Source organism: Periophthalmus magnuspinnatus, chromosome 8 (genome assembly GCF_009829125.3).
Source record: "Periophthalmus magnuspinnatus isolate fPerMag1 chromosome 8, fPerMag1.2.pri, whole genome shotgun sequence".
NCBI classification, from domain to species: domain Eukaryota; kingdom Metazoa; phylum Chordata; class Actinopteri; order Gobiiformes; family Gobiidae; genus Periophthalmus; species Periophthalmus magnuspinnatus.
In genome coordinates, this window is record NC_047133.1 from 11,311,555 (window position 1) to 11,339,474 (window position 27,920).

General features: G+C 39.7%; 1 protein-coding gene and 5 gene segments (V, D, J or C); all 6 read left to right on the top strand.

The window, feature by feature from the left end:
• Positions 1–27,920, top strand: part of LOC117375009 (immunoglobulin mu heavy chain-like) — a 103,389-nt gene that overhangs the window by 32,709 nt on the left and 42,760 nt on the right. The gene's annotated exons all lie outside the window — the stretch shown is intronic.
• Positions 9,239–9,741, top strand: LOC129456442 (Ig heavy chain V region 914-like). The segment is given in 2 exon segments: positions 9,239–9,336; positions 9,414–9,741. Coding segments are annotated over 2 exon segments (369 nt in total).
• On the top strand, positions 16,368–16,825 carry LOC129456443 (Ig heavy chain V region MC101-like). The segment is given in 2 exon segments: positions 16,368–16,425; positions 16,503–16,825. Coding segments are annotated over 2 exon segments (366 nt in total).
• LOC129456440 (immunoglobulin heavy variable 3-48-like) lies at positions 21,613–22,069 on the top strand. The segment is given in 1 exon segment: positions 21,613–22,069. A coding segment is annotated over 1 exon segment (435 nt).
• On the top strand, positions 23,306–23,812 carry LOC129456441 (Ig heavy chain V region 914-like). The segment is given in 2 exon segments: positions 23,306–23,388; positions 23,466–23,812. Coding segments are annotated over 2 exon segments (375 nt in total).
• LOC117375015 (Ig heavy chain V region MC101-like) overlaps positions 24,372–27,920 on the top strand; it is a 41,122-nt gene continuing 37,573 nt past the window's right edge. The window contains 2 exon segments of the V gene segment in view: positions 24,372–24,429; positions 24,507–24,820. Of these exon segments, the coding sequence occupies positions 24,387–24,429; positions 24,507–24,820 (357 nt within the window).

Below are 27,920 nucleotides of genomic sequence, written 5' to 3' on the forward strand. Positions count from 1 at the left end.
CACAGTGAAATAAGCCACAAAAAAAACTTTGAAAAACAGAGAACAGTGACAGTCATTTATGAACTTAAGGCAACTGAACTCTATAAAGCCTCTATAACCAGGGCTTGGCTGTCTTCATTCTCATTTGACTCTCAGTAAGGCTGTATTAAACGTCATGATAACACACCCATGTTTTACTGTATTTTAAGACATTTCTATCCTAATCAGCAAGAAACAACAAAATGCTGATGTGTCTATATGGGTCACATTCTGCATAAAACCTGTTAACCTTGTAGTTTTAGACCTCTACAAACATGTTCGGAAATGCATGATGGTATTCTTTCATTAATCTGACAGTTTACATTTCCTTTAGTGAATGAAAATGTGTTTTCAAGTGTGTTCTGTGATCTTACACCGTGCACCAGATAGACTTTGACATTAGTGGTGTTATGTATGCACAAAAGTCAGAGCTCAGATAGTTTTACATGTTATACAAGTACAAAGAGTTACAAAGTATAAATCATTCCTAGAGCTTAAATGATACTTATACATTAAGACGTTTGCTATATGTCAGTGTGTCAATAAAATCAGTTGATCATGTGACCTTACACATGCACGGTTAGTTCAGGGTTACTTTTTGTGCCTGTAATTAGATTTGTTTCACAGTGAAATTAGACTAATAATAATATCCACATGATCTGTAGCTGAGCAGCAGTTAGGATGATGCACAGCAGGGTGTTTATGTGCAGAGGTGAATCATTGTGCAGATAGCGGCTACCACAGTGAAAAACACCATGACAAAAACATGCGTGCAAGAGCAACTATAATACTGACATACTTATACATACTTTAAACAAAAAAGCTCTGAATCAAAACTATATGGAGTACATAGTACTGAAAACAGTGTCTAAAAATAGTGGGCTGTATCACATAGCTTTATTGTCACAAAAAAACACACATTTGATGCAATCTGCTTGAAGTTTTGCTTTTATGCCAAGATATATAAATAAATATGTTTTTTTAACATGAGTACTGTTTTCTATTAACAATTGTTAAACAACCTCTAAAAAAAAAATCCTCTATAAAAATATTATGGTTAGAACCAGAAGCAGCTGAAACACACATGGAGGTTCCAAGTCTATCATTCATGATTATAATGTATTCCACAATTATAATACTGTGTCCAGCAGAGGGGGTACTGTATATTCAAATTATGCACTCTTTCCATGAGCATCATGAAGTTATTCATCAAAAGTGCAATTCTTAAAAAAATAAATAGAAATAAAATAAAATAAAATAAATTGGAAACAATGGAAAAATTGAATGGAATATAGTGTTGTGTAAAACATGTTGGGGTTTCACAGGGGAGTGTTTTTGTTCCAAAGCTCTTCACACTCAATCTATGACATAATCCCAGTGTCTTGTAATTTTAAGAGAAATATGTGTAAAAGATAAAAAGTAGAATCATTTTGTCTTTCATAATTTTGTATTAAACTGTCTCATAACAATTTAAAATATATTTATTGCCACACTTAAAAAAAACAAAAAAAACAACCACCTTATCATCTTGCATTTACTTTTCAGCCCATTTAAACATGTAACAATTAGCAATGCACCGACCCAGATTTTTCAGTTTCAATACAGTTTTCGATACTTAAAGTTATAATATCCATATTAACCAATACCAGTGAAGAGACTGAAAACATTTCACAAAATTACTAACTTCACCATAGCACCATCCAACTTCACACCAAAACAACCCAGACCTCCTACAAGACAAGAAACCCATAAAACTTCCACTCATGGGAAGAGAAAGGCATCACACACTTACAGCATATATTTCAAGGCAAATCACCAACTACAGGCCCAAAGCCCCTCCCGCCGTGGACAACAAACAACTAGCAGAAAAGTTAAACAGCTTTTATGCAAGGTTTGAAGTCTCACACCTCTCCCCCTCCTCCCTCACCATCATGGACATTACCTCCAAACCCACCTCAGACCCCTCCTCCTCTCCCACTGCCCCCACAGTTTTGGAGCAGGACGTGACTAAGCTTTTCAGGAAGCACAATCCCCGTAAGGCCACGGGACCAGATGATGTCTCTCCTTCCACCCTTAGACACTGTGCTGAGGAACTGGCGCCTGTGTTTACGGACATCTTTAAGACCTCCCTGGAGTCATGTCACGTCCCAGACTGCTTCAAGCTGTCCACCATCGTCCCAATCCCCAAGAAGCCCACGATCACTGGACTTAATGACTACAGACCTGTGGCGCTGACGTCCATAGTCATGAAGTCACTTGGGCGCCTGGTCCTGCACCACCTCAAGTCCTTCACCTCCCCCCTCCTGGACCCTCTACAATTTGCTTGCAGAGCCAATCGTTCTGTAGACGACGCCATTAACCTGGCCCTTCACTTCATCCTCCAGCATCTGGACTCCCCGGGAACCTATTCCAGGATCCTGTTTGTGGACAAGCTCTGCGTTCAACACCATCCTCCCTGCTCTGCTCCAGGACAAGCTCACTCAGCTCAACGTGCCTGACTCCACCTGCAGGTGGATCACTGACTTCCTGATGGACAGGAGGCAGCGTGTGCGGCTGGGGAAAAATGTCTCGGACACTCGGACTATCAGCACAGGATCTCCACAGGGCTGTGTACTTTCTCCCCTGCTGTTCTCCCTGTACACCAACTGCTGCACCTCCAGCCATGATTCCATCAAACTGGTTAAGTTTGGGGATGACACCACCCTCACTGGACTCACCTCGGATGGCGATGAGTCTGCCTACAGGAGGGAGGTGGACCGGCTGGTGTCCTGGTGCAGCAGCAACAACCTGGAGCTTAACGCCCAGAAGACAGTGGAGATGATTGTGTACTTCAGGAAAGTCACAGCCCCCCTGCCTCCCCTCACCCTGACAGACTCCCCCATTGCCACTCTGGACTCTTTCCGCTTCCTGGGCACCTGCATCACCCAGGATCTCAAGTGGGAGCCGACCATCAGCTCCCTCATCAAGAAAGCCCAGCACAGGATGTTCTACCTGCGGCTGCTGAGGAAATGCAAGCTGCCGGTCCAGATGATGGTGCAGTTTTACACAGTCATCATTGAGTCCATCCTCACCTCCTCCATCACTGTGTGGTTCACTGGGGCCATTGCCAGGGACAGACAGAGACTGCAGCGCATTGTGCCTCTGCTGAGAAGGTGATTGGCTGCAGCCTTCCATCTCTACAGGACCTGTACGTCTCCAGGACTCGGGGGCGAGCAGGCCTGACAGGTTATAGCCCTGTGTAGTGTGTCCTCGTTTGCCCTCTTCCCTGACCTTGTGCTGTTTAAACAGAGTGTTGGGATTGTTATGAATGTTTTGGGCGCCAGTAGGGCCCCTTTCACTATCTGTTTATGAAACTGGTAGTGAAATGGGAAAATCTTATCCGGGGAATGCCTGGGAGAGGAGCTTGGCCCGCTCCTCTCCCCACGCAGGCCTTGTTTGTTTCATGTTATAAAGACGGGGTAGCCCCTGGTTCGGTAGAGTCTGCTGTGGGATACGTACGGTCGCCCAGCTTTGTTTTCGGACGGCCCAGCGCTCTACTGGACTGTTGGCTCTCCAGTCCTGTGTCAAGGTAAGGCGCTGGTTGATTAAAGTTGCTGTCTGAAGAAGTGATTTTGTATGCTGCTTTTGTGCGGGGAATAAAAGACACATTATTCTAGCACTAAGTGGTTTCTGTGTTTTGTTGCTCCGCCGATCCTCTAACGATCCTGCATAAATATATGAATTAAATGTTATAAAACAAGGCCGCATAGCAGCTGACACTTCTCACCCTGGACATGGACTATTTGAGCCACTTCCCTCTGGCAGGAGGCTACGGTCCATTGGGACCAGAACCTCTCATCATAAGAACAGTTTCTTCCCCTCTGCCATTTGTCCCATGAACACTTTATAATATTTGCACAAAACTGGATACTTTATAATACCGGTCACTTTAATAAGTCATGTTTGCACTGTTGTTCTGATGTTGCTGTTGTATATTTTTTCTACCTTAAGTATTTTATTTTTTAAGCATAACTTTTTTAACTTCGTGCATGCCCTTATTTGTATTTGTATTTATTCAGTGTGTTTTATGTTGCACTTTATCACCAAAGTAAGTTCCTACCTTGTGAACTGTGTTCACAAACGATGGCAATAAAAAGATTCTGATTCTGATTCTGATTCTGAAGACAACAGACTGGTCTCTTTCCCACACTTGGTCCAGAAGTTCAACATCAAGGAGACACAATATCTAAAATACCACCAACTCAAATCTGTGATTCAAAGAGTCTACAACCCCGCACATATCTCAAGACTAATAATTATTAAATCAACAAAAAACTACAAATCCAGAGAATCATCTTACAGACAAAAATATGACAATACCCTACAAAAAATGGGAAAAACACTTGGGAATCGCCCCTGATCCCAACTTCTGGACCCAAATCTGCCATAACACCTAAAATACTGCTGACAATTCAAACCTACACCTGATACAATACATAATACTACGTAGAACACATCTTACAGAAAATTGCAACATTTAGTTCAAACACAAACAAATACTCACAAAACTCCACCCACACCTACACCCAGACCTTATGTTTCTGCACACCTCTTTAAATCAAATCAAATCAAACTTTATTTATATAGCACTTTTCATACAAAAAAAAAAGTAACACAAAGTGCTTTACAAAGCATTAAAATCAGTCCCACCCACCAAACCCACCCAGCCACCCAACAGCCCAACAACCCAACCCCAACACATCAATAAACATAACCAAACAACCCCCCACCCCAACACACACTCCCACCCCCCACCTCAACACATGTTAAAATACCTCAGTTTCATTTAAAATATGTTTAAGTGGAACAGGCTGGATAAAGATGAACCAGATGAGAGAGCGCCACCAGAGGAACCATCTGCACCAGGAACAGGGTCACCCACAGCCACAGGACACCAGCCCAGGGCCCAGAGAAGAGATGAGGTCAAGACCAAACCTCCAGGGCCCACGAGCCATGGCCCAGCAGCCACAGCCAACCACAGCTCCCGGTGCAGAGGGCTCCTCAGAGGAAACACTGGCAAATCTAAAATGATTAAAAATAATAAAATAAGTCAAAACTAATAAATAAGTCAATAAATAATAAAATAAATAATCAATAAATAATAAAATAATCAATAAATAATAAAATAAGTCAAAACTAAACAAGTAAATAAAACATAAGTAAAACATAAACACACTAGCCAGCCTAAATAAGACTAAATAAATAGAGAAGTAAACTAAAATGATAAATACTAATCAAAAGCTATGCTAAAAAGATGGGTCTTGAGCCTGCTTTTAAAAACCTGAATGTTCTCTGCGGCCCTGAGGTCCTCCGGCAGGCTGTTCCATAGACGGGGGCCATAAAACTGGAAAGAGGCCTCTCCATGCGTGTGTTTACCCTCATGGACCGTTCCCTCCCCTCACTGGAATACACTTTTACACTTTTTACAAAATAACTGAACATACTTAACTGCACAGATTCTTATTTTTATATTTTATATTACTATTATTAGTAGTAGTGGCAGTAGAAGTGGCTGTAGTAATATTATTCCTTTTCTGTTTCTTACTTTATTCTTTTTTTGTATATATTAAATGGATATGTTTTTCTTGTACAGGCATGTGGACAGAAAACAGACTAGAGCAGCTGTCTTCATTACTGAAAAGAGCTGGAGACAGTGTGAAGTTATCCTGTACCACATCTGCTTATACTATGATATATTCCAGCATAGATAAGACAAAAACCAGGACAAGAGCTCGAGTGGATCAGGTGGATAAACACTGGCCGTAACTCACCAACTTACACCAGTTCATTTCAACAATGCTTCACTGACAGGAAGAATGCAGCTCATGTTATTATTTCAGCCTATTGTTCATTTCATCAGGTTATAATTGGAAAAGCCTATTATTTCCATGCATGGATGAAAAAAGATTTGATAATGCTTTTGTGCGTCAACCTTTGGCACAGAAACACTCTCTGTGCTCATAAGGAGAATACATGCTTCTTGATATTAGATCTTTCTTTGGTCAAATGCATATATATCTTTGTTCCTCATTGGGTATTTTCCTGTGTCTGTGAGGGGAGGAGTGTATGCAGAGCAGATGTAAATGTGTGTGCAGTACATAGTGTGCTGCTGCTCCTCCTCGGTCACATGTGCAGTCTCAGGATGGACACACTCACTCTGCTGTGGGCTGCTCTCTGTCTGCTCTGTGAGTTTTCCTCTTTCACACTCAACATCAGCTCCAGTTACACACAATGCTCCTGTTATTGAAGCATCTCCTCAACACATTTCTGTCCTCCACAGGTGTGAAGTGTGAGACACTGACACAGCCAGCCTCTGTGACTGTGCAGCCAGGACACACTCTCACCATCTCCTGTACTGTCTCATACTCTGTGAGCAGCTACTGGACACACTGGATCAGACAGCCTGCTGGGAAGGGCCTGGAGTGGATTGGACAAAAATACACAGGAGGCTCTAACTATAAAGATTCTCTGAAGAACAAGTTCAGTATAAATGTAGATTCCTCCAGCAACACAGTGACTCTGAATGGACAGAACATGCAGCCTGGAGACACTGCAGTGTACTACTGTGCTCGGGAGACACAGTCACACAAAGTATATCTCGAGTTATACAAAAACACATCAGGATGCTATTTGCTGTCATCACCAGAGGAGGAGCCCTCACACCTCTGAAATTATGCGTTACAATTTGATAAACTGCAGAAGACATGTGGTATCAACTTCCTCTTTTAATAATTGTATTTGTAAATCTTGAGGTCATATTTGAATAAAGTTCTTAGCAGTTTATTTTGTGTTAAATCCACAGAATAGCATAATACAATCATACATATTAAAAAAGAACATATGCATTTTATTTATTTATCGTTGATAAATCCATCTGACAAAAACACATTTGAGCTACTTCTGTGAAAAACTTGCCTGGGCAGTTACAGCATGGTGTTACACTATATGCACTTCCTGACTCCCATGAGGACAACAAACGCACAACAGGTCAAGCAGTAGGATCATCAACACTGGAAATCCCCAGGGCTTTCCCTGTGCTCTTCTCCCAGAGTCAGGGATCACTTTTGATGAGAACCTGGAATACCTTGTGTTAGTATGAAAAGCAGGGAGTCTGTCTGGTGATGTTTAACATGTTTCAGTGATGGTTATGGCAAATCAGAAACATTAAAATGAGCATTCAATGTACTAGACGTTCATAACATTTATTTTAAAAAGGTGCTCATAGATCATCTCTGGGTGTTGTCCTGGACTCTCCTCCTGCTCTGTACAGTGCATAAATGTCATTAAAGTCCATGTTAATACAGTTGTTGTTGTTTTTTTGTTTTTTGTTTTTTTTATTAAACACAAACACAGTAGAAGTCCTTGTGCGACTGTAACATTAAGAACACTTACATTTTCACCATGTCAGGACATACAGCTGCATTTAACAAATTATTAATGACTAAAGTGAATTAATGAAAAACAAGTATTTGTTTCTGAATCAGCCTGGGAGAGTGAACCTGTACAAGAACATAGCTGTAGAGGTTTAATCTCACATTGCACCAAACAAGAGAAAGTGGAAGATGAATGTCTGAAACACATCTAAATACAGTACATTAGAAAGGCCTTCAATGAAAACTGCTGGTGATCAAAAGTTTTAAAGTTAAGTAAAACATGTTTGATATCAATAACTACTGACATTGTCACACACAAGCTCAAAAATATATTTTATAGTTAGTCTCTCTCTGATGACCCTCCCTGTTATTTTGAATACAAACTCCTGCTGTGCTCCTGTGTGTCTATATAAGGCCCATGTGAGAGTGTGACAGTGCACTCCACACTGATGATGTTGTCTGTTGCTCTTCTGCTGCTGCTGGCAGCTGGATCCTGTAAGTCTCTGTTCACATCAGTAAACTCTGGTACAACTAAACAGCACAGTTTGATCCTCAATATTGTGCTCTGCTCTCCACAGGTGTGAAGTGTGAGACACTGACACAGCCAGCCTCTGTGACTGTGCAGCCAGGACACACTCTCACCATCTCCTGTACTGTCTCATACTCCCTTGGCTACTACTCAATAACATGGATCAGACAGCCTGCTGGGAAAGGCCTGGAGTGGATTGGAATAAAATACACAGGAGGCTCTCACTATAAGGATTCTCTGAAGAACAAATTCAGTATTGATTTAGACACTTCCACAAAAACATTGACTCTGAATGGACATAACATGCAGCCTGGAGACACTGCAGTGTACTACTGTGCCAAATCCAATCCAATCCAACTTTATTTCTAATGCACTTTAAAAACAACAGAGTTGACCAGAGTGCAGTACACAACAGACATTTTAAAAAACATGGATAAATGACAAACATACAAATAAATAACTACAAACTGTACACTATAAAAGTCAACATATCAGTGAAAAGCTAAAGAAAAAAAGTGACTTTCTCTTCTGGATGATTATTAGGGCAAAATAGTGCAGCAATATCAGAGGTTTTATGTCAGATGACTTTCATAGGGGAATGTATAGACACCAGTTAAAAGACGATGATAAGATGATAAAAAAATAATGAAAAATATTTAAATTAAATAACACAATTAGTTAAAGCGTAACTGAAACACAATTACATGTATACTAATTTAATTTATTTACAACTGTACATTTGTTCATTCACTGGATATGGCAGAGGCCAGGACAAGGGCTCGAGTGGATCGGCAGAATGGACACTGGCAGTAATGCTGCCATTTACGCCAGTGCCTTTCAACAACGCTTCACTCTGACTGAAAATGTCCCCAGCAGCACCCAGTACATGGAGATCACAGGCCTGACAGCAGAAGACACTGCTGTTTACTACTGTGCCCGAAGAGCACAGTGACAGGAAGAATGCAGCTCATGTACAAAAATATCCAACTAGGTGATTTAATAAAACAATATATAAAATAATACAAATATTTATTAAAATGGTTGATTTAAAGACTGCAACAAATGAAACCATGCAAAATAAACAAGATATTGTAATAATAAATAATAAATTACTTTTATGTAAATGATCTGACTCATGTGTACAGAACGAAGAAATAATTCAGAATTATACATTTTTATTGAATATTTTGCTCACACAAACATCCACCCTGCCTCCTTCTTAGCCAAAACATGTTGCATTATATAAAGTTTGGGGAGGAGCCAATGCAAACCTGAAATCCTCTCCTTTATTTAACTCTATGTAGAGGAAACAGAGCCATGGACACTTGAACAAAATGGACTACAGGACAGCACTTGTGTTTCTAACATACTGGACAGGTGAACTGTTGCTCTGGACTCGTACTGGTAAAATGCAGCTCTATGAATTTGAATACAGTTTTGGGTTGTTTCCACAGGTGTCTTTGGTCAGACTCTGACTGAATCTGGTCCAGCTGTGAAAAGACCAGGAGAGTCCCATAAACTGACCTGTACAACATCTGGGTTCACATTTAGCAGCTATGGCATGAGCTGGATCAGACAGGCTCCTGGACAGGGGCTGCAGTGGCTGGCTTACAGCGGTGGTAGCACTTACTACTCTGAGTCAGTTAAAGGCAGGTTCACCATCTCCAGAGACAACAGCAGAGACCAGCTGTATCTGCAGATGAACAACCTCCAGACTGAGGACACGGCTGTGTACTACTGTGCCCGAGACCACAGTGAGAGAGTCACAGGAAGGACCTGAACAAAAACTCCACTAAAGAAATAATATGTTAGTGTTCTTCACCACTTGTCCACTTTCAGATTTAAAAAGATGAGGCCTGGAATTTTCATCATCGGTACACTTCAAATATGAGACACAAAATGGGGAGGGAAAAAAAAAAATAGAAAATCACATTGTCTGATTTTTTAAGTATTTATTTGCAAATGCAAAGTTTGCAAGTATTTGATCATGAACAAAAGTTCATCTCAACTTTTTTATATGCCTCTTGTTGGCAATGACAGAGTTCAAACTTTTTCTGTAAGTCACAAGGTTTTCACACACTGTTGCTTGTAGTTTGGACCATTCCTCCTGCAGATCTCCTCTAGGGCAGAGATGGTTTGGGGCTGTCTCTGGGAAACATGGACTTTCAACTTCCTCCAAAAGACTTTCTATGGTGTTCAGATTTGGAGACTGGCTAGGCCACTTCCTGACCTTGAAATGCTTCTTATGAAGCCACTCCTTCATTGCCCAGATGGTGTGTTTGGGATCCTTGTCAAAATGAAAGACCCAGACTCATTTCATCTTCAATGCCCCAGCTGATGGAAGGAGGTTTTCACTCAAAATCTCAAGATACATGGCTCCAGAAAAACAGCCCTAAACCATGATGTTTCCACTCTCATGCTTCACAGTAGGTATGGTGTTCTTTCGATGCAACTCAGCATTCATTCTCCTTCAAACACAACAAGCCGAGTTTTTATTTTGGTTTCATCTGACCATATGACATTCTCCCAATCCTCTTCTGGATCATCCAAATACTCTCTAGCAAACAGACAGGCCTGGACATGTACTGACTTAAGCAGGGGACAGGTCTAACACTGCAGGATTTGAGACCCTGGCGGTGTAGTGTGTTACTGATGGTAGCTTTTGTTACTTTGGTCCCAGCTCTCTGCAAGTCAGTCACTAGGTCCCCCGTGTGGCTCGTGGATTTTTGCTCATCGTTCTTGTGATCATTTTGGCCTCACGGGGTGAAATCTTGTGTGGAGCCCCAGATCGAGGGAGATTATCAGTGCTCTTGTATGTCTTCCATTTTCTAATAATTGCTCTCACAGTTGATTTGTTTACACCAAGCTGCTCACCTATTGCAGATTAAGTCTTCCCAACCTGGTGCAGGTCTACAATTTTGTTTCTGGTGTCCTTTGACAGCTCTTTGGTCTTGGTCATCATGGAGTTTGGAGTCTGACTGTTTGAAGTTGTGGAAAGGTGTCTTTTATACTGATAATGAGTTCAAACAGGTGCCATTAATACAGGTTTCTCTTAAAGGAGAAGTTACAGGTCTGTGAGAGCCAGAACAGGAGGTAAAAGTGTGACCCTGTCGATTTTCAAAATTAACTCAAACTGTTCTTTATACTAGTAGTGGTAATAGTGTCAACATCATACACACTGCTGACATTAACCTAAATATAATTTCAACTCCAAAAAAATGCTTCTGGTCAATTATTACTTTCAAAAGTGTATTATTTTAACAGTGCTTATATGTATCTTCATTGGGAAACATTGGCTCATCATAGATCTTAGTATTTGCTTTGTAATTAGATAAATTCAACTTCTGATATAATAAATATGAATGATGAATATTGATTAACCAGTACAATACATCAAATTAATATTATGAAAATTCCTCTGACCATATGTGTACATATGCTTTTGTTCCTCATCGGGGACTTTTCTGTGTCTGTGAGGGGAGGAGTGTATGCAGAGCAGATGTAAATGTGTGTGCAGTACATAGTGTGCTGCTGCTCCTCCTCGGTCACATGTGCAGTCTCAGGATGGACACACTCACTCTGCTGTGGGCTGCTCTCTGTCTGCTCTGTGAGTTTTCCTCTTTCACACTCAACATCAGCTCCAGTTACACACAATGCTCCTGTTATTGAAGCATCTCCTCAACACATTTCTGTCCTCCACAGGTGTGAAGTGTGAGACACTGACACAGCCAGCCTCTGTGACTGTGCAGCCAGGACACACTCCCACCATCTCCTGTACTGTCTCATACTCTGTGAGCAGCTACTGGACAGCATGGATCAGACAGCCTGCTGGGAAAGGCCTGGAGTGGATTGGAATGAAATACACAGGAGGCTCTCACTATAAGGATTCTCTGAAGAGCAAGTTCAGTATAAATGTAGATTCCTCCAGCAACACAGTGACTCTGACTGGACAGAACATGCAGCCTGGAGACACTGCAGTGTACTACTGTGCTCGGGAGACACAGTTAGATAAAGTATACCTAGAGCTGTACAAAAACATTAAAGAGTGCCATTCACTGTAACCGCCAAAGAGGGCGCTCTATACACACCAAAATGTGTGCTCCTTGTGGCTCTGGTTTTGCTTCGTCCATACTGGTTTAGGTTTTTCATATTTCCCAAAGACAATAGACAAGAAAACAGACAAATTATACTTCATGCAGTTTAACAATTCAGGCCTCTTCTTTCTCAGGACAGAGACCAAATGACTTTCTCTTCTGGATGATTATTAGGGCAAAAATAGTGCAGCAATATGGGAGTTTTTATGTCAGATGCCCTTCATGGGGGAATGTGTTGTCACAACTTTTAAGAAATATTTCATAAATTGCTGTTTTATATGGTAAATAATACACCTCACACCTAAAAAATTAATAGTGTTAATTATGTTGGGGGGACAAACCTGGGACAAACGGAGAACAGTGATAATAAGAACATGAGGTCAGTGTACTCTTCTGAGCCACTAGAACCAAGGCTTGGTTGTCTCTTGTTCATTTTAATTTGACGATAGACACTGACTCAATAAGAATGTTTTAAACTTCATGATAATTATCCCAGCCGTGTTTTACTATGGAATTTCACATCATTTCTGTCCAAATCAGCAATGAAATAACAAAATGTCTGTGTTTCTATGGGTCATATTTTGTATAAAAATCTATACAAACATGCATAGTTTTAGGCCTATACACACAAAATGCATGATGGGATATTTTTATTAGTTTAGCAGTTAATATTTCAGTCCTTTCTCAAATGAATGAAGACATGTTTTTAATTGTTTTAGCCTAATTTGAAGTGCTTCACTCCTGAGTGTGGCAGCAGCTGGAGTCCTGGTGCCCTTTATTGACATTATGTTGATATGTTACAGGCAATTTGACCAGATATTTTTAACTATTTTTACAACACTACCAAGGTAAAAGTTTCCTGATATGTTTTCGAATAATCAGATTTTTCATAAAAAATCAAAAACTTTTTTTATTGTGTTGTTATCTGATACTATCAGACTGATAGTAAGTTTCAAAAATACTTTGTGGCTGTATAGGTAGATTTATTTATGATTTATGATTCGTTATAAATTTTTTCTTCATTACAGTATTGTCTGTGTTAGGAGTTAGGGTAGTGTTATGTTTAAGGTAACATTAGGGTTACGGTAAGGTTAGGTTAAAGTTATGGTAGGGTTAGGGTCACAGGGTTAGGGGTGAGGTTTAAGGCGCAGGCAGGGCACAGCATAGGCGCAGTGTCAGTGGGGCATGGCAACTGTGGTTTTAGGCTGATTTAAACTGCTCCTTAATTCAGTGTGGCACCAGCTGCACCCTCTGGTATTATGGTATTATGTACACACATACATTAGAGATCAGATTTTTTTTACATGTTTTACAAGTGCTCAAAAATAGTTAATAGAGCTTAAATAATACTTATACATGAAGATCTTCCACATGCACGTATAGTTCAACTTTTACTTTTTTGTGGTTGAAGGTAGATCGTTTTCACAGTGAAGTTAGACTAATAATAAAATCCTCCTGAGCTAAAGTTGAGCAACAGTAAAAGTGACAAACAGTAGGGTGTTTATGTGCAGAGGTGATTCACAGTGCATATAGCAGCTACCACAGTGAAAAACACCATGACAAAAACATCAGTGCGAGAACATCTATAATCCTGACAAACTTATACATACATACATACATACATACATACATACATACATACATACATACATACATACATACATACATACATACATACATACATACATACATACATACATACATACATACATACATACATACATACATACATACATACATACATACATACATACATACATACATACATACATACATACATACATACAAACAAACAAACAAACAAACAAAGCTATGACTCAACACTATATGGAGTACGCAGTTAACAACAATCTACAATTAGGAACCTTTGGAGAGTTGTGATATGTCAATACTCAGATTATGATTAATGTGTTTTCTACTTCACCTAAGCAGGGCAACGTGCCAACTGAATTAGACAGTCTCTGGACAGTCTTTATATTATTACAAGTCTATTTTAATATATTTTAAGATTTTCTGAAATTTGGGTTTATGGCCATAGTTTGAATAGTGGGAGGAGCTTGAGTAAAGCTGATATTTAAATGAAAACCATACTGTTGACAGCAGCACTGTGCTACAATGGCTCTTACAAACTTCACTATACTGCTGTGTGCTGTGTGTCTTTTCATTATGGTTCATGGTTGGTCCGTTACAGAGTCTGGATCAGTCATCAAACGTCCTGGAGAATCCCATAGACTCACATGCACTACCACCGGGTTAGACTTCAGTAGCTATCCATGGAGTTGGATCAGACAGGCTCCAGGTAAAGGTCTGGAGTGGATTGCGTTTGTACACACAGCCAGTTCTCCAATCTACTACTCCAAGTCAGTGGAGGGACGCTTCACCATCTCCAGAGACGACTCCAGCAGCCAGGTGTATCTGCAGATGAGCAGTCTGAGGACTGAGGACACTGCGCTGTATTACTGTGCCAGAAGAGACACAATGAGACAGAATAACAGAGCACTGGGACAAAAACTACTGTCTCTGTTCACTGTGCTCTTCTCTACTGGATGAAATTAGTGAACCTCTTCATGACTTATGGCAGCATTTGATAATAAACAAACAACAAATAATACTTGTTTAAAGGTTCCATAGTTTAACCCAGAATAAAAATAAATGTAAGATTATAACAAAACATGTTTTATTTTCCAACTATTGCCATTACAAGATTTCAAAAGAGTACATGTTAACTTTTATTTTTTCAAGAATCATAATCAGCGGAAACAAACTTGGAGGTGCCAAGTGTATTTCTTATTTTTTTCTTTATTCCATTTTATTAACAATGCATATATATGTAGATATTATATATTACACATTTTAGGAATTTGAAACTTACAAAACGACTGTGTTGTATTCGTTCATCTTAGGCGTTTACTCCTCTGCACCTTCAAACATGTAACACTGTATCAACAATTTTCATTGGGGAGGAGCCAATGCAAACCTGAAATCCTCTCCTCTATTTAACTCTATGTAGAGGAAACAGAGCCATGGACACTTGAACAAAATGGACTACAGGACAGCACTTGTGTTTCTAACATACTGGACAGGTGAACTGTTGCTCTGGACTCATACTGGTAAAATGCAGCTCTATGAATTTGAATACAGTTTTGGGTTGTTTCCACAGGTGTCTTTGGTCAGACTCTGACTGAATCTGGTCCAGCTGTGAAAAGACCAGGAGAGTCCCATAAACTGACCTGTACAACATCTGGGTTCACATTTAGCAGCTATTACATGAGCTGGATCAGACAGGCTCCTGGACAGGGGCTGCAGTGGCTGGCTTACATTAACAGCGGTGGTAGCACTTACTACTCTGAGTCAGTTAAAGGCAGGTTCACCATCTCCAGAGACAACAGTAGAGACCAGCTGTATCTGCAGATGAACAACCTCCAGACTGAGGACACGGCTGTGTACTACTGTGCCCGAGACCACAGTGAGAGAGTCACAGGAAGGACCTGAACAAAAACTCCCCTGGAAATAAAGAGAGTAATAATCTCTTAGTGGTCTGAAATTAATCCAGTAAACCAATAAATAATCACATCACTATTATCTTCTGATGTCACATGTTACACAAAACATAATGTTACTCTGAAAGAACTTTACTCTGCAGTGACCTTAAAACAATCATTGCTATTTCATTGTGTGTCTCCTTTAAAAACATAAATAGTGAAGTGCCAGTCTGGCTGAAATTATTTAATTTAAATGTAAAAATATATTTCAAGTTAAGCTATTATGCAGACCTTTTAACCATGTTATATTTGTTTCCTCTTCTCATTTACCCTCTCCATTCATGCACTCCAGAACTCAAGACGTCATTGCCTCAATCGACCCCCTTTTTCACTACCACCAAAATACGCCCACTACTCTGTATTTTGTTCTCCACTTTTATTTTCTTAATTGGTGATACACACAGGATTTGACAGTGTTCCATAGTCATTTTGGTATAAATGAATAAAAATTTGCCATTGTGATCTGCAGTTATCTATAGAAGGTACCAGCAGCTGCATTTTTTTATTGTCTTGACTTTTACGGTGAAGTCAGCTTCCATTGGGGACCGTAAATTTCTTACGTGCCAGTTAGCAAACTTGTATCTTTTATTGAGTAACTTCAGATCAATATTGCGATTTAAACTCTCTACATTATAGCATAATGATCCACAGGAATCATAGACTATAACTATATATCAGACACAATCACATTATGTCTTCTAGTTCTACTGCACTGGTGTATTCATGTGTATGCAAATCCCAGTGTGATATAAGGCCGAGTGGTGAGATGGACAGGCACACTTGAGTCATGTTGTCTGTGGCTGTGCTCCTGCTGCTGGCAGCTGCTTCCTGTGAGAACACTTCCTGACCTTCACAGCAGCACCCCCTGTAGGAGAATGAGTGTGATGATGATGTTGTCTTTCCACAGGTACAGTGGACAGTGTGGAGCTCCTCCAGCCAGGCTCAGTGCTGCTGCAGCCTGCTCAGGCTCTGACCATCAGCTGTCAGGTCTCTGGTTACTCTCTCACTGACAACAGCTATGCCACAGGCTGGATCAGACAGAGAGAGGGGAAACTCGAGTGGATTTTCCATCAGTGGGGAGGAAGTTCTGGTAGCTTGCGCCAGAACAATGCTCTTAAGAACAAGTTCAGCCTGAGCAGAGACATGTCTGCAGGAACAGTGACTATTCAAGGACAGAGGCTGCAGCCTGAAGACTCAGCTGTTTATTACTGTGTGCGACTACCACAGTGACTCAGAGCAACAGCAGAGCTGTGCAAAAACACAATGCCAGCCCCTGACAGAGTGTAAAGCACATTAAGGAACAGGCCATTCAAATATATACATCATACAAAACAATATTATAACCTACGACTACATTAGCAGATAGTATATCTTTACGTAATCTTTCAGTAGATTTCTCTGTATTTATGAAAACTGAAGAAGCATTCAAGCACAACTCTAGAATAATATTAAAATGCAATATTAGTATAACATATTTGAAATAAAAAATATTAAAGTTTTTCATATAGTAGCAAGTAGTATAGTAGTTTGACATGTTTGATTGATGCAAACAGCTATAATGAGTTTCATTAACATCTTGACTTGTTGAAGCTTAATATTTAAATAAAGCTTAAGTTCTGTCCATGGTTCTAATAAAATTAACAGGTGATTTCCAAAATTAACTCAAACTGCTCATTATACTAGCAGTGGTAATAGTGTCAAGATCATACACACTGCTGACATTAACCTAAATATAATTTCTCAATACTCAATTAAAAAAAAAATTGGTCAGTTATTACTTTCAATATTTTATTAGGGACACATTCAAAATTTTCTAAACATTGTTGAAAAAAGTATTTTAACAGTGTTGTGTGTATCTTCATTGGGAAACACTGGCTCATCATAGATCTTAGTATTTGCTTAATAATTAAAAAAAATTCAACTTGTGATATAATAAACGTGAATGATGATTTTTGATTAATCAGTGCAATACACAAAACTAATATTATGAAAATTCCTCTGACCATATGTGTACACACTCTTATGTTCCTCATAGAGGATTTTTCTGTGTGTGTGAGGGGAGGAGTGTATGCAGAGCAGATGTAAATGTGTGTGCAGTACATAGTGTGCTGCTGCTCCTCCTCGGTCACATGTGCAGTCTCAGGATGGACACACTCACTCTGCTGTGGGCTGCTCTCTGTCTGCTCTGTGAGTTTTCCTCTTTCACACTCAACATCAGCTCCAGTTACACACAATGCTCCTGTTATTGAAGCATCTCCTCAACACATTTCTGTCCTCCACAGGTGTGAAGTGTGAGACACTGACACAGCCAGCCTCTGTGACTGTGCAGCCAGGACACACTCTCACCATCTCCTGTACTGTCTCATACTCTGTGAGCAGCTACTGGACAGCATGGATCAGACAGCCTGCTGGGAAAGGCCTGGAGTGGATTGGTTATCACTGTAGTGGATGCACAGCTGTCCTGAAAGACTCACTGAAGAACAAGTTCAGTATAAATATTCGCTCTAACACAGTGACTCTGAATGGACAGAACATGCAGCCTGGAGACACTGCAGTGTACTACTGTGCCAGACGAGCACAGTCACACAAAGTATATCTAGAGCTGTACAAAAACATTGAAGAGTGCCATTCACAGTAACTACCAGAAGGAGCACTCTATACACAGGAAAATGCCAATTTCTATGTGCGCTGCATGTGGCACAGTGAAATAAGCCACAAAAAAAACTTTGAAAAACAGAGAACAGTGACAGTCATTTATGAACTTATGGCAACTGAACTCTATAAAGCCTCTATAACCAGGGCTTGGCTGTCTTCATTCTCATTTGACTCTCAGTAAGGCTGTATTAAACGTCATGATAACACACCCATGTTTTACTGTATTTTAAGACATTTCTATCCTAATCAGCAAGAAACAACAAAATGTCATTGTGTCTATATGGGTCACATTCTTTATAAAACCTGTTAACCCTGTAGTTTTAGACCTCCACAAACATGTTGGGAAATGCATGATGGTATTCTTTCATTAATCTGACAGTTTACATTTCATTTAGTGAATGAAAATGTGTTTTCAAGTGTGTTCTGTGATCTTACACCGTGCACCAGATAGACTTTGACATTAGTGGTGTTATGTATGCACAAAAGTCAGAGCTCAGATAATTTTACATGTTATACAAGTACAAAGAGTTACAAAGTATAAATCATTCCTAGAGCTTAAATGATACTTATACATTAAGACCTTTGCTATATGTCAGTGTTTAAACGATAAAAAGTAGAACAACCTAGCCCTCCTACAAGTCAAGAAACCCGACTGGTCTCAATCCCACACTTGGTCTAGAAGTTCAACTTCAGGGAGACACAATATCAAGAATATCACCAACTCAAATAAGTGATCCAAAGAGTCTACAACACAAAACATATGAAACTTACCCTCCCCCTGCACATAACTCAACACTAATAATTATTAAATCAACTAAAAACCTAAGAAACAATATCTACAGAATTATCTTACAGAGAAAAATATGGCAATACCCTAAGAAAAATGGGAAAAACACTTGGGAATCGCCCCTGATCCCAACTTCTGGACACAAATCTGCCATAACCCCTAAAACACTGCTGACAATTCAAACCTACACCTGATACAATAAATAATACTACGTAGAACACATCTTACAGAAACCTACAACATTTAGTTGAAACACAAACAAATACACCAACTGCACACAAAACTCCACCCACACCTACACCCAGACCTTATGTTTCTGCACACCTCTTTACCCTCATGGACCGTTCCCTCCCCTCACTGGAATACACTTTTACACTTTTTACAAAATAACTGAACATACTTAACTGCACAGATTCTTATTTTTATATTTTATATTACTATTATTAGTAGTAGTGGCAGTAGAAGTGGCTGTAGTAATATTATTCCTTTTCTGTTTCTTACTTTATTCTTTTTTTGTATATATCAAATGGATATGTTTTTCTTGTACAGGCGTGTGGACAGAAAACAGATTAGAGCAGCTGTCTTCTTTAGTGAAAACAGTGTGAAGACAGTGTGAAGTTATCCTGTACCATATCTGCTTATACTATGATGTATTACAGCATAAACGAGATAAGACAAAAACCAGGACAAGAGCTCGAGTGGATCAGGTGGATAAACACTGGCCATAACACACCAACTTACACCAGTTTATTTCAACAGCGCTTCACTGAAAATGTCTCCAGCAGTGCCCAGTACATGGAGATCACAGTCCTGACAGCAGAAGACACTGCTGTTTACTACAGGAAGAATGCAGCTCATGTTGTTATTTCATCTTATTTTTCCTTCATCAGGTTATAATCGGAAAAGCCTATTATTTCCATGCATGGATGAAAAAAAGATTTGATAATGCTTTTGTGCGTCAACTTTTGGCACAGAAACACTCTCTGTGCTTATAAGGAGAATACATGCTTCTTGATATTAGATCGTTCTTAGGTCAAATGCATATATATATTTGTTCCTCATTGGGTATTTTTCTGTGTGTGTGAGGGGAGGAGTGTATGCAGAGCAGATGTAAATGTGTGTGCAGTACATAGTGTGCTGCTGCTCCTCCTCGGTCACATGTGCAGTCTCAGGATGGACACACTCACTCTGCTGTGGGCTGCTCTCTGTCTGCTCTGTGAGTTTTCCTCTTTCACACTCAACATCAGCTCCAGTTACACACAATGCTCCTGTTATTGAAGCATCTCCTCAACACATTTCTGTCCTCCACAGGTGTGAAGTGTGAGACACTGACACAGCCAGCCTCTGTGACTGTGCAGCCAGGACACACTCTCACCATCTCCTGTACTGTCTCATACTCCCTTGGCTACTACACAGCATGGATCAGACAGCCTGCTGGGAAAGGCCTGGAGTGGATTGGAATGAAATACACAGGAGGCTCTCACTATAAAGATTCTCTGAAGAGCAAATTCAGTATTGATTTAGACACTTCAACAAAAACAGTGACTCTGAATGGACAGAACATGCAGCCTGGAGATACTGCAGTGTACTACTGTGCCAGACGAGCACAGTCACACAAAGTATATGTAGAGCTGTACAAAAACATTTAAGGTTGCCATTCAGTGTAACCAGCAGAGAGGGCGCTTTATACACACCAAAATGTGTGCTCCTTGTGGCTCTGGTTTTGCTTTGTCCATAATGGTTTAGGTTCTGCAAGAGTTCTTCATATTTCCCAAAGACAATGGACAAGCTACAGAAAACAGACAAATTATACTTCATGCAGTTTAACAATTCAGGCCTCTTCTTTCTCAGGACAGAGACCAAATGACTTTCTCTTCTGGATGATTATTAGGGCAAAAATAGTGCAGCAATATGGGAGTTTTTATGTCAGATGCCCTTCATGGGGGAATGTATTGACACCACTTAAAAGACAATGATAAGATGATAAATAAATAATGAAAAAATTTAAATTAAATAACACAATAAGTTAAAACAATTGGTGTAAATGAAACACAATTACATGTATACTCATTTAAGAATAATACAACTGTGATTATGTTCATTTTCAAGAAGGACAGGAAAGCAGTCAGTGTTTTGTGCGTGTGGGGGGGGGGGGGTGCGTGGGTGTGTGTGTGTGTGTGTGTGTGTCACTGTGTGGGTGACAGTGACACAGAACTAGGGCTTGGTTGTCTCTTGAATTATTTAATTATTTTGGGAAAAGACTCCTTTCCGTCCTGTCATCTGGATTCCAGTCTGCTCAAAGTACTACCGTATATGTTCATTCTTTTAAGCCTCTGTTACAAACCTGACAAGAGTTCTTTTAAATCAACACTCAAAATGTGTGGCACTCCATTGCTGCTGTATTCTGTTGTTCAAGTGAAAGATACAAATTGTAGTCACATGAGCCAGTAAACCGAATACAGCACAGGTATATTAGTGATTTTTCATGCATTTAGATTTATAGTCATAGTTTGGATAGTAGGAGGAGCTTCTGGAAAGATGATATTTAAAGCAAAATCACATTATTGACAGCAGCACTGTGCTACAATGGCCCTTACAAACTTCACTATACTGCTGTGTGCTGTGTGTCTTTTCAATATGGTTCATGGTTGGTCCATTACAGAGTCTGGATCAGCCATCAAACGTCCTGGAGAATCCCATAGACTCACATGCACTACCACTGAGTTAAGCTTCAGTAGCCATGGATGGAACTGGATCAGACAGGCTCCAGGTAAAGGTCTGGAGTGGATCGCATACGTGTGCACATCTAGTTCTCCAATCTACTACTCCAAGTCAGTGGAGGGACGCTTCACCATCTCCAGAGACGACTCCAGCAGCCAGGTGTATCTGCAGATGAGCGGCCTGAGGACAGAGGACACTGCGCTGTATTACTGTGCCAGAAGAGACACAATGAGACAGAATAACAGAGCACTGGGACAAAAACTACTTCCACTGTTCACTGTGCTCTTCTCTACTGGATGAAAATAGTGGGATGTTTCACCAGTTTTCAGCGCTATTATCCAAAAAAAATAAATAAATAAATATTTGATGTGACCTATTTATAAGTTTACCATGAATTTAAATACATGTAACATTTTAACAAGCAAATAGTTTCTGTAATCCATTTACTTCCATTACAATCCAATATTAATTTTAAAAACAGTCTTACAAAAACAAGAAACAGCTGAAACACATGAAGGTTGCCACTTTATGATTTATTATAATATAGTCTACCCTTACACCACTGTCTGTGTCCAGCAGAGGGAGTTGCTGTATATGCAAATTACATTCTCTTTAAATAGGCACCACTAACTTATTTTATGCCACAGATACAAAAATTAACAGCATCAGAAAATTAACATAAATCTGTGTTTTTCAAAATGGCGAAATATGTTGTACTAATATTACTTATAGCTTTTATTAATTGTAAGGCTTTAATGATTATTATATTTTAATTGTGATTTGAAAATGTTTTTGTGTATATTAAATGGATATGTTTTTCCTGTACAGGTGTGTGGACAGAGATCAGACTGGAGCAGGAATCTTCTTTGGTGAAAAGAGCTGGAGAAAGTGTGAAAATGTCCTGCGTCACATCTGGTTATTCTATGACAAGCTACAACATTCACTGGATACGGCAGAGGCCAGGACAAGGGCTCGAGTGGATCGGCAGAATGGACACTGGCAATAATGATGCCATTTACGCCAGTGCCTTTCAACAACGCTTCACTCTGACTGAAAATGTCCCCAGCAGCACCCAGTACATGGAGATCACAGGCCTGACAGCAGAAGACACTGCTGTTTACTACTGTGCCCGGGAAGCACAGTGACAGGAAGAATGCAGCTCATGTACAAAAACATCCAACCAAGTGATTTAATAAAACAATATAAATAATAATACAAATATGTATTAAAATGATTTATTTATTTAAAGACTGCAACAAATGAAACTGAGGATCAATAGACAAAGGTTCTGTTTAATATTTAATCACCAAAATGTATATTGCCATGCAAATTAAACAAGATATTGTAATAATAAATGACTTTTGTGTAAATGATCTGACTCATGTGTACAGAATGGAGAAATAATTCAAAATTATACATTTTTATTGAATATTTTGCTCACACAAACATCCACCCTGCCTCCTTGTACCTTCTCAGCCAAAACATGTTGCATTATATAAAGTTTGGGGAGGAGCCAATGCAAAGCTGAAATCCTCTCCTCTATTTAACTCTATGTAGAGGAAACAGAGCCATGGACACTGGAACAAAATGGACTACAGGACAGCACTTGTGTTTCTAACATACTGGACAGGTGAACTGTTGCTCTGGACTCATACTGGTAAAATGCAGCTCTATGAATTTGAAAACAGTTTTGGGTTGTTTCCACAGGTGTTGTTGGTCAGACTCTGACTGAATCTGGTCCAGCTGTGAAAAGACCAGGAGAGTCCCATAAACTGACCTGTACAACATCTGGGTTCACATTTAGCAGCTATGGCATGAGCTGGATCAGACAGGCTCCTGGCCAGGGGCTGCAGTGGCTGGCTTACATTAACAGCGGTGGTAGCACTTACTACTCTGAGTCAGTTAAAGGCAGGTTCACCATCTCCAGAGACAACAGCAGAGACCAGCTGTATCTGCAGATGAAAAACCTCCAGACTGAGGACACGGCTGTGTACTACTGTGCCCGAGACCACAGTGAGAGAGTCACAGGAAGGACCTGAACAAAAACTCCCCTAAAGAAAATAATGATATGTTTATGTTCTGGAATTAATCTAATAAATAATATAAATAGTATTGTGTATAAATCATAATTTCACATCACATCCTGGGACAACTGTCTCACTGTCAAATACACAACACAACTGATGGTATGAAAATAAAAACCTGCAAAACCACACCTTACTCTGGATGAACTCATTGTGCAGTGTGAACCCAGTGTGTGACCATAAAGAAAGTTTTATTTCTCCATTTTGTATGCTCTCTATGAGCAAAATAAAAACAGCCAAGAAATGGCCTATATCTTTGGAACGAAGGCTCAGAACATGAACTAATGACTCTAAATACAACTTTGAGTGGGTGAATTAGAAGGGATAACACATATAACATGGAAAATATATACTAGGCATATTAAGATGCCTCCTTTAAAAAGACAATAATAGTGATTTAAGACTGATATTTAAATTCAAATAAGATATGGATAAAAAAATGACACAGTTCTGTGTAGTAAAAACTGCACTGGTGTATTCATGTGTATGCAAATCCCAGTGTGATATAAGGCCGAGTGGTGAGAGGGACAGGCACACTTGAGTCATGTTGTCTGTGGCTGTGCTCCTGCTGCTGGCAGCTGCTTCCTGTGAGAACACTTCCTGACATTCACAGCAGCGCCCCCTGTAGGAGAATGAGTGTGATGATGATGTTGTCTTTCCACAGGTACAGTGGACAGTGTGGAGCTCCTCCAGCCAGGCTCAGTGCTGCTGCAGCCTGCTCAGGCTCTGTCCATCAGCTGTCAGGTCTCTGGTTACTCTCTCACTGACAACAGCTATGCCACAGGCTGGATCAGACAGAGAGAGGGGAAACTCGAGTGGATTTTCCATCAGTGGGGAGGAGGTGGCTTCTACCAGAACAATGCTCTGAAGAACAAGTTCAGCCTGAGCAGAGACACGTCTGCAGGAACAGTGACTATTCAAGGACAGAGGCTGCAGCCTGAAGACTCAGCTGTTTATTACTGTGTGCGACCACAGTGACTCAGAGCAACAGCAGAGCTGTGCAAAAACACAATGCCAGCCCCTGACAGAGTGTAAAGCACATTAAGGAACAGACCATTCAAATATATACATCATACAAAACAATATTATAACCTACGACTACATTAGCAGATAGTATATCTTTACGTAATCTTTCAGTAGATTTCTCTGTATTTATGGAAACTGAAGAAGCATTCAAGCACAACTCTAGAATAATATTAAAATGCAATATTAGTATAACATATTTGAAATAAAAATATTAAAGTTTTTCATATAGTAGCAAGTAGTATAGTAGTTTGACATGTTTGAATGATGCAAACAGCTATAATGAGTTTCAATAACATCTTGACTTGTTGAAGCTTAATATTTAAATAAAGCTTAAGTTCTGTCCATAGTTCTGATAAAGTTAACAGGTGATTTCCAACATTAACTCAAACTGCTCATTATACTAGTAGTGGTAATAGTGTCAAGATCATACACACTGCTGACATTAACCTAAATATAATTTCTCAATACTCAATTAAAAAAAAATCTTTTGGTCAGTTATTACTTTCAATATTTTATTAGGGACACATTCAAAATTTTCTAAACATTGTTGAAAAAAGTATTTTAACAGTGTTGTGTGTATCTTCATTGGGAAACACTGGCTCATCATAGATCTTAGTATTTGCTTAATAATTAAAAAAATTCAACTTGTGATATAATAAACGTGAATGAGGATTTTTGATTAATCAGTACAATACACAAAGCTAATATTATGAAAATTCCTCTGACCATATGTGTACACACTCTTACCTTCCTCATAGAGGAACATTTTCTGTGTGTGTGAGGGGAGGAGTGTATGCAGAGCAGATGTAAATGTATGTGCAGTACATAGTGTGCTGCTGCTCCTCCTCGGTCACATGTGCAGTCTCAGGATGGACACACTCACTCTGCTGTGGGCTGCTCTCTGTCTGCTCTGTGAGTTTTCCTCTTTCACACTCAACATCAGCTCCAGTTACACACAATGCTCCTGTTATTGAAGCATCTCCTCAACACATTTCTGTCCTCCACAGGTGTGAAGTGTGAGACACTGACACAGCCAGCCTCTGTGACTGTGCAGCCAGGACACACTCTCACCATCTCCTGTACTGTAACATACTCTGTGAGCAGTTTTGCGACAAACTGGATCAGGCACCCTGCTGGGAAACCAATGGAGTGGATAGGATTCAAATACACAGGAGACTTTAGAGTAGTCGATTCTCTGAAGAACAAGTTTCATATTGGTTTAGACACTTCCACAAAAACAGTGACTCTGAGTGGACAGAACATACAGCCTGGGGACTCTGCAGTGTACTACTGTGCTCGAGAGCAATTGCCACAGTGAAAAACACCATGACAAAAACATGACTGCAAGAGTATAATCCTGACAAACTTGTACATACATACATAAACAAAAAAGCTCTGACTCAACACTATATGGAGTACCCAGTTGAAAATGTATTTCTCTTCAATGAAGAACCTTAAGAGAGTTGTGATATGGCAATAGTCAAGTCATAGTTTGTATATTTTCTACTACACCTAAGGCAGGGCAGCATGCCAACTGTAGGAGCCATATGGGTGTTTGGTTGCTATGGCAATGCCTAAGGGGCGGGGGCTCACGTGGGCAAAGGTGATGTGCCAGTAGATTCAAAGGCACCGGGTTTCCTGCTGTCTGCGAGTGGAGAGGGGAGACGGTGAGTAGCTGTAATTTTCATTGACCGCTTTGTTTGCCTGTTACCATGCTATATTTTGTATTTTGTACATTATACCATCTGTGTGTGTAACCTGCCTTAAGCCACTGTTTCATTAAATCACCAGAAAATGCATTACGCGATCATGAAACTCACTGAAAAAGCCTTAATGTACAAGGTGAAAAAACTACAAAATGAACATAAAGGTCATGTTAATAAAATAAAATACTTTATACCTGGAATTAAAGCTTTCATGAAACAAAAGGAAAATGTGTGTCAAGTAAAGGATTCTCTGACAAAATTGAATAAATTGTGTGATTGTGGGAGTCCCTGCTTAGATTGCTGCCCCCGCAACCCAGCCCCGGATAAGTGGAAAAAATGGTTGGATGGATGTGTGACTGTGCCAATGCTGCTCAGAGTGAACTGTTGCCTTTAATGCCACAAGAAGTAATTGTCGAAGGAAACAAATGGTTTGCAAGCATCATGAAATACACAGAAACATTTCAAAATGATGCAAAACAATGGCTTGAGAACACTGAACAAAACTCAAATGAACAAGGTTTAAATGAAATGTATGAAATCATGTGCACTGAACCAAAGGAAAATCAACAAAATACACGTGAACAAGTTTTTACTGAAAATTATGAGTTTATGTGTTTTGAATCAAATATAATAAAAATGTTTGACAAGTGTTTACCAGAAGATGACATCGAACCAAGTGACAGTGCTTCAAATGCTCTTCTGCACACTTCAGGGCTGAAGCAGAGCTAGCTGCATTAGCTGCAAGACAACAGTTACTGAAGGAGAGACATGCACTTGAAGAAGAGGAAGAGTGAGGAAGAAAAAAAAGAAAAATTACAACTAGAAACTGAAATGACAGAAAAGGTGGCAAAACTGAAAATTCTCAAAACTCAAAGTACAACAAATGGAAACAGGACTTCAAAAGTATCAGATGGAATTAATTCCTTTTTTGAAAAATGTGTTAAATGTGAATGCACCCATTTTTACTCCAGCACCTGCAAAACAAAGTACAACAATACAAGTATCAAGTGCCTTTAATAAAACAGACTGATATGGCAAATAACGCATTTACAGCAAACAACAAAGTCACCCACTGTTCAATATCTTGTGCAGAGCCAGTTATTACACAGCACACACACCTTACCTCCAGTGATGTGCAGTGAGGTTGATGGCTAGTGAGGCACTGACACCTCAGAGTCAAATTTATAAATGTGAATGAACCCAAAAGAAAACCTTAAACATAATTTGATTGACAACAGCCAATGAGTTGTGCTATATACCTCATATTACACAAACATGTGACACATATTTTATTTAAGGGCAAAATTTATTCCAATTGAGCCTATTTCAAGCCAAAACAAATAAAA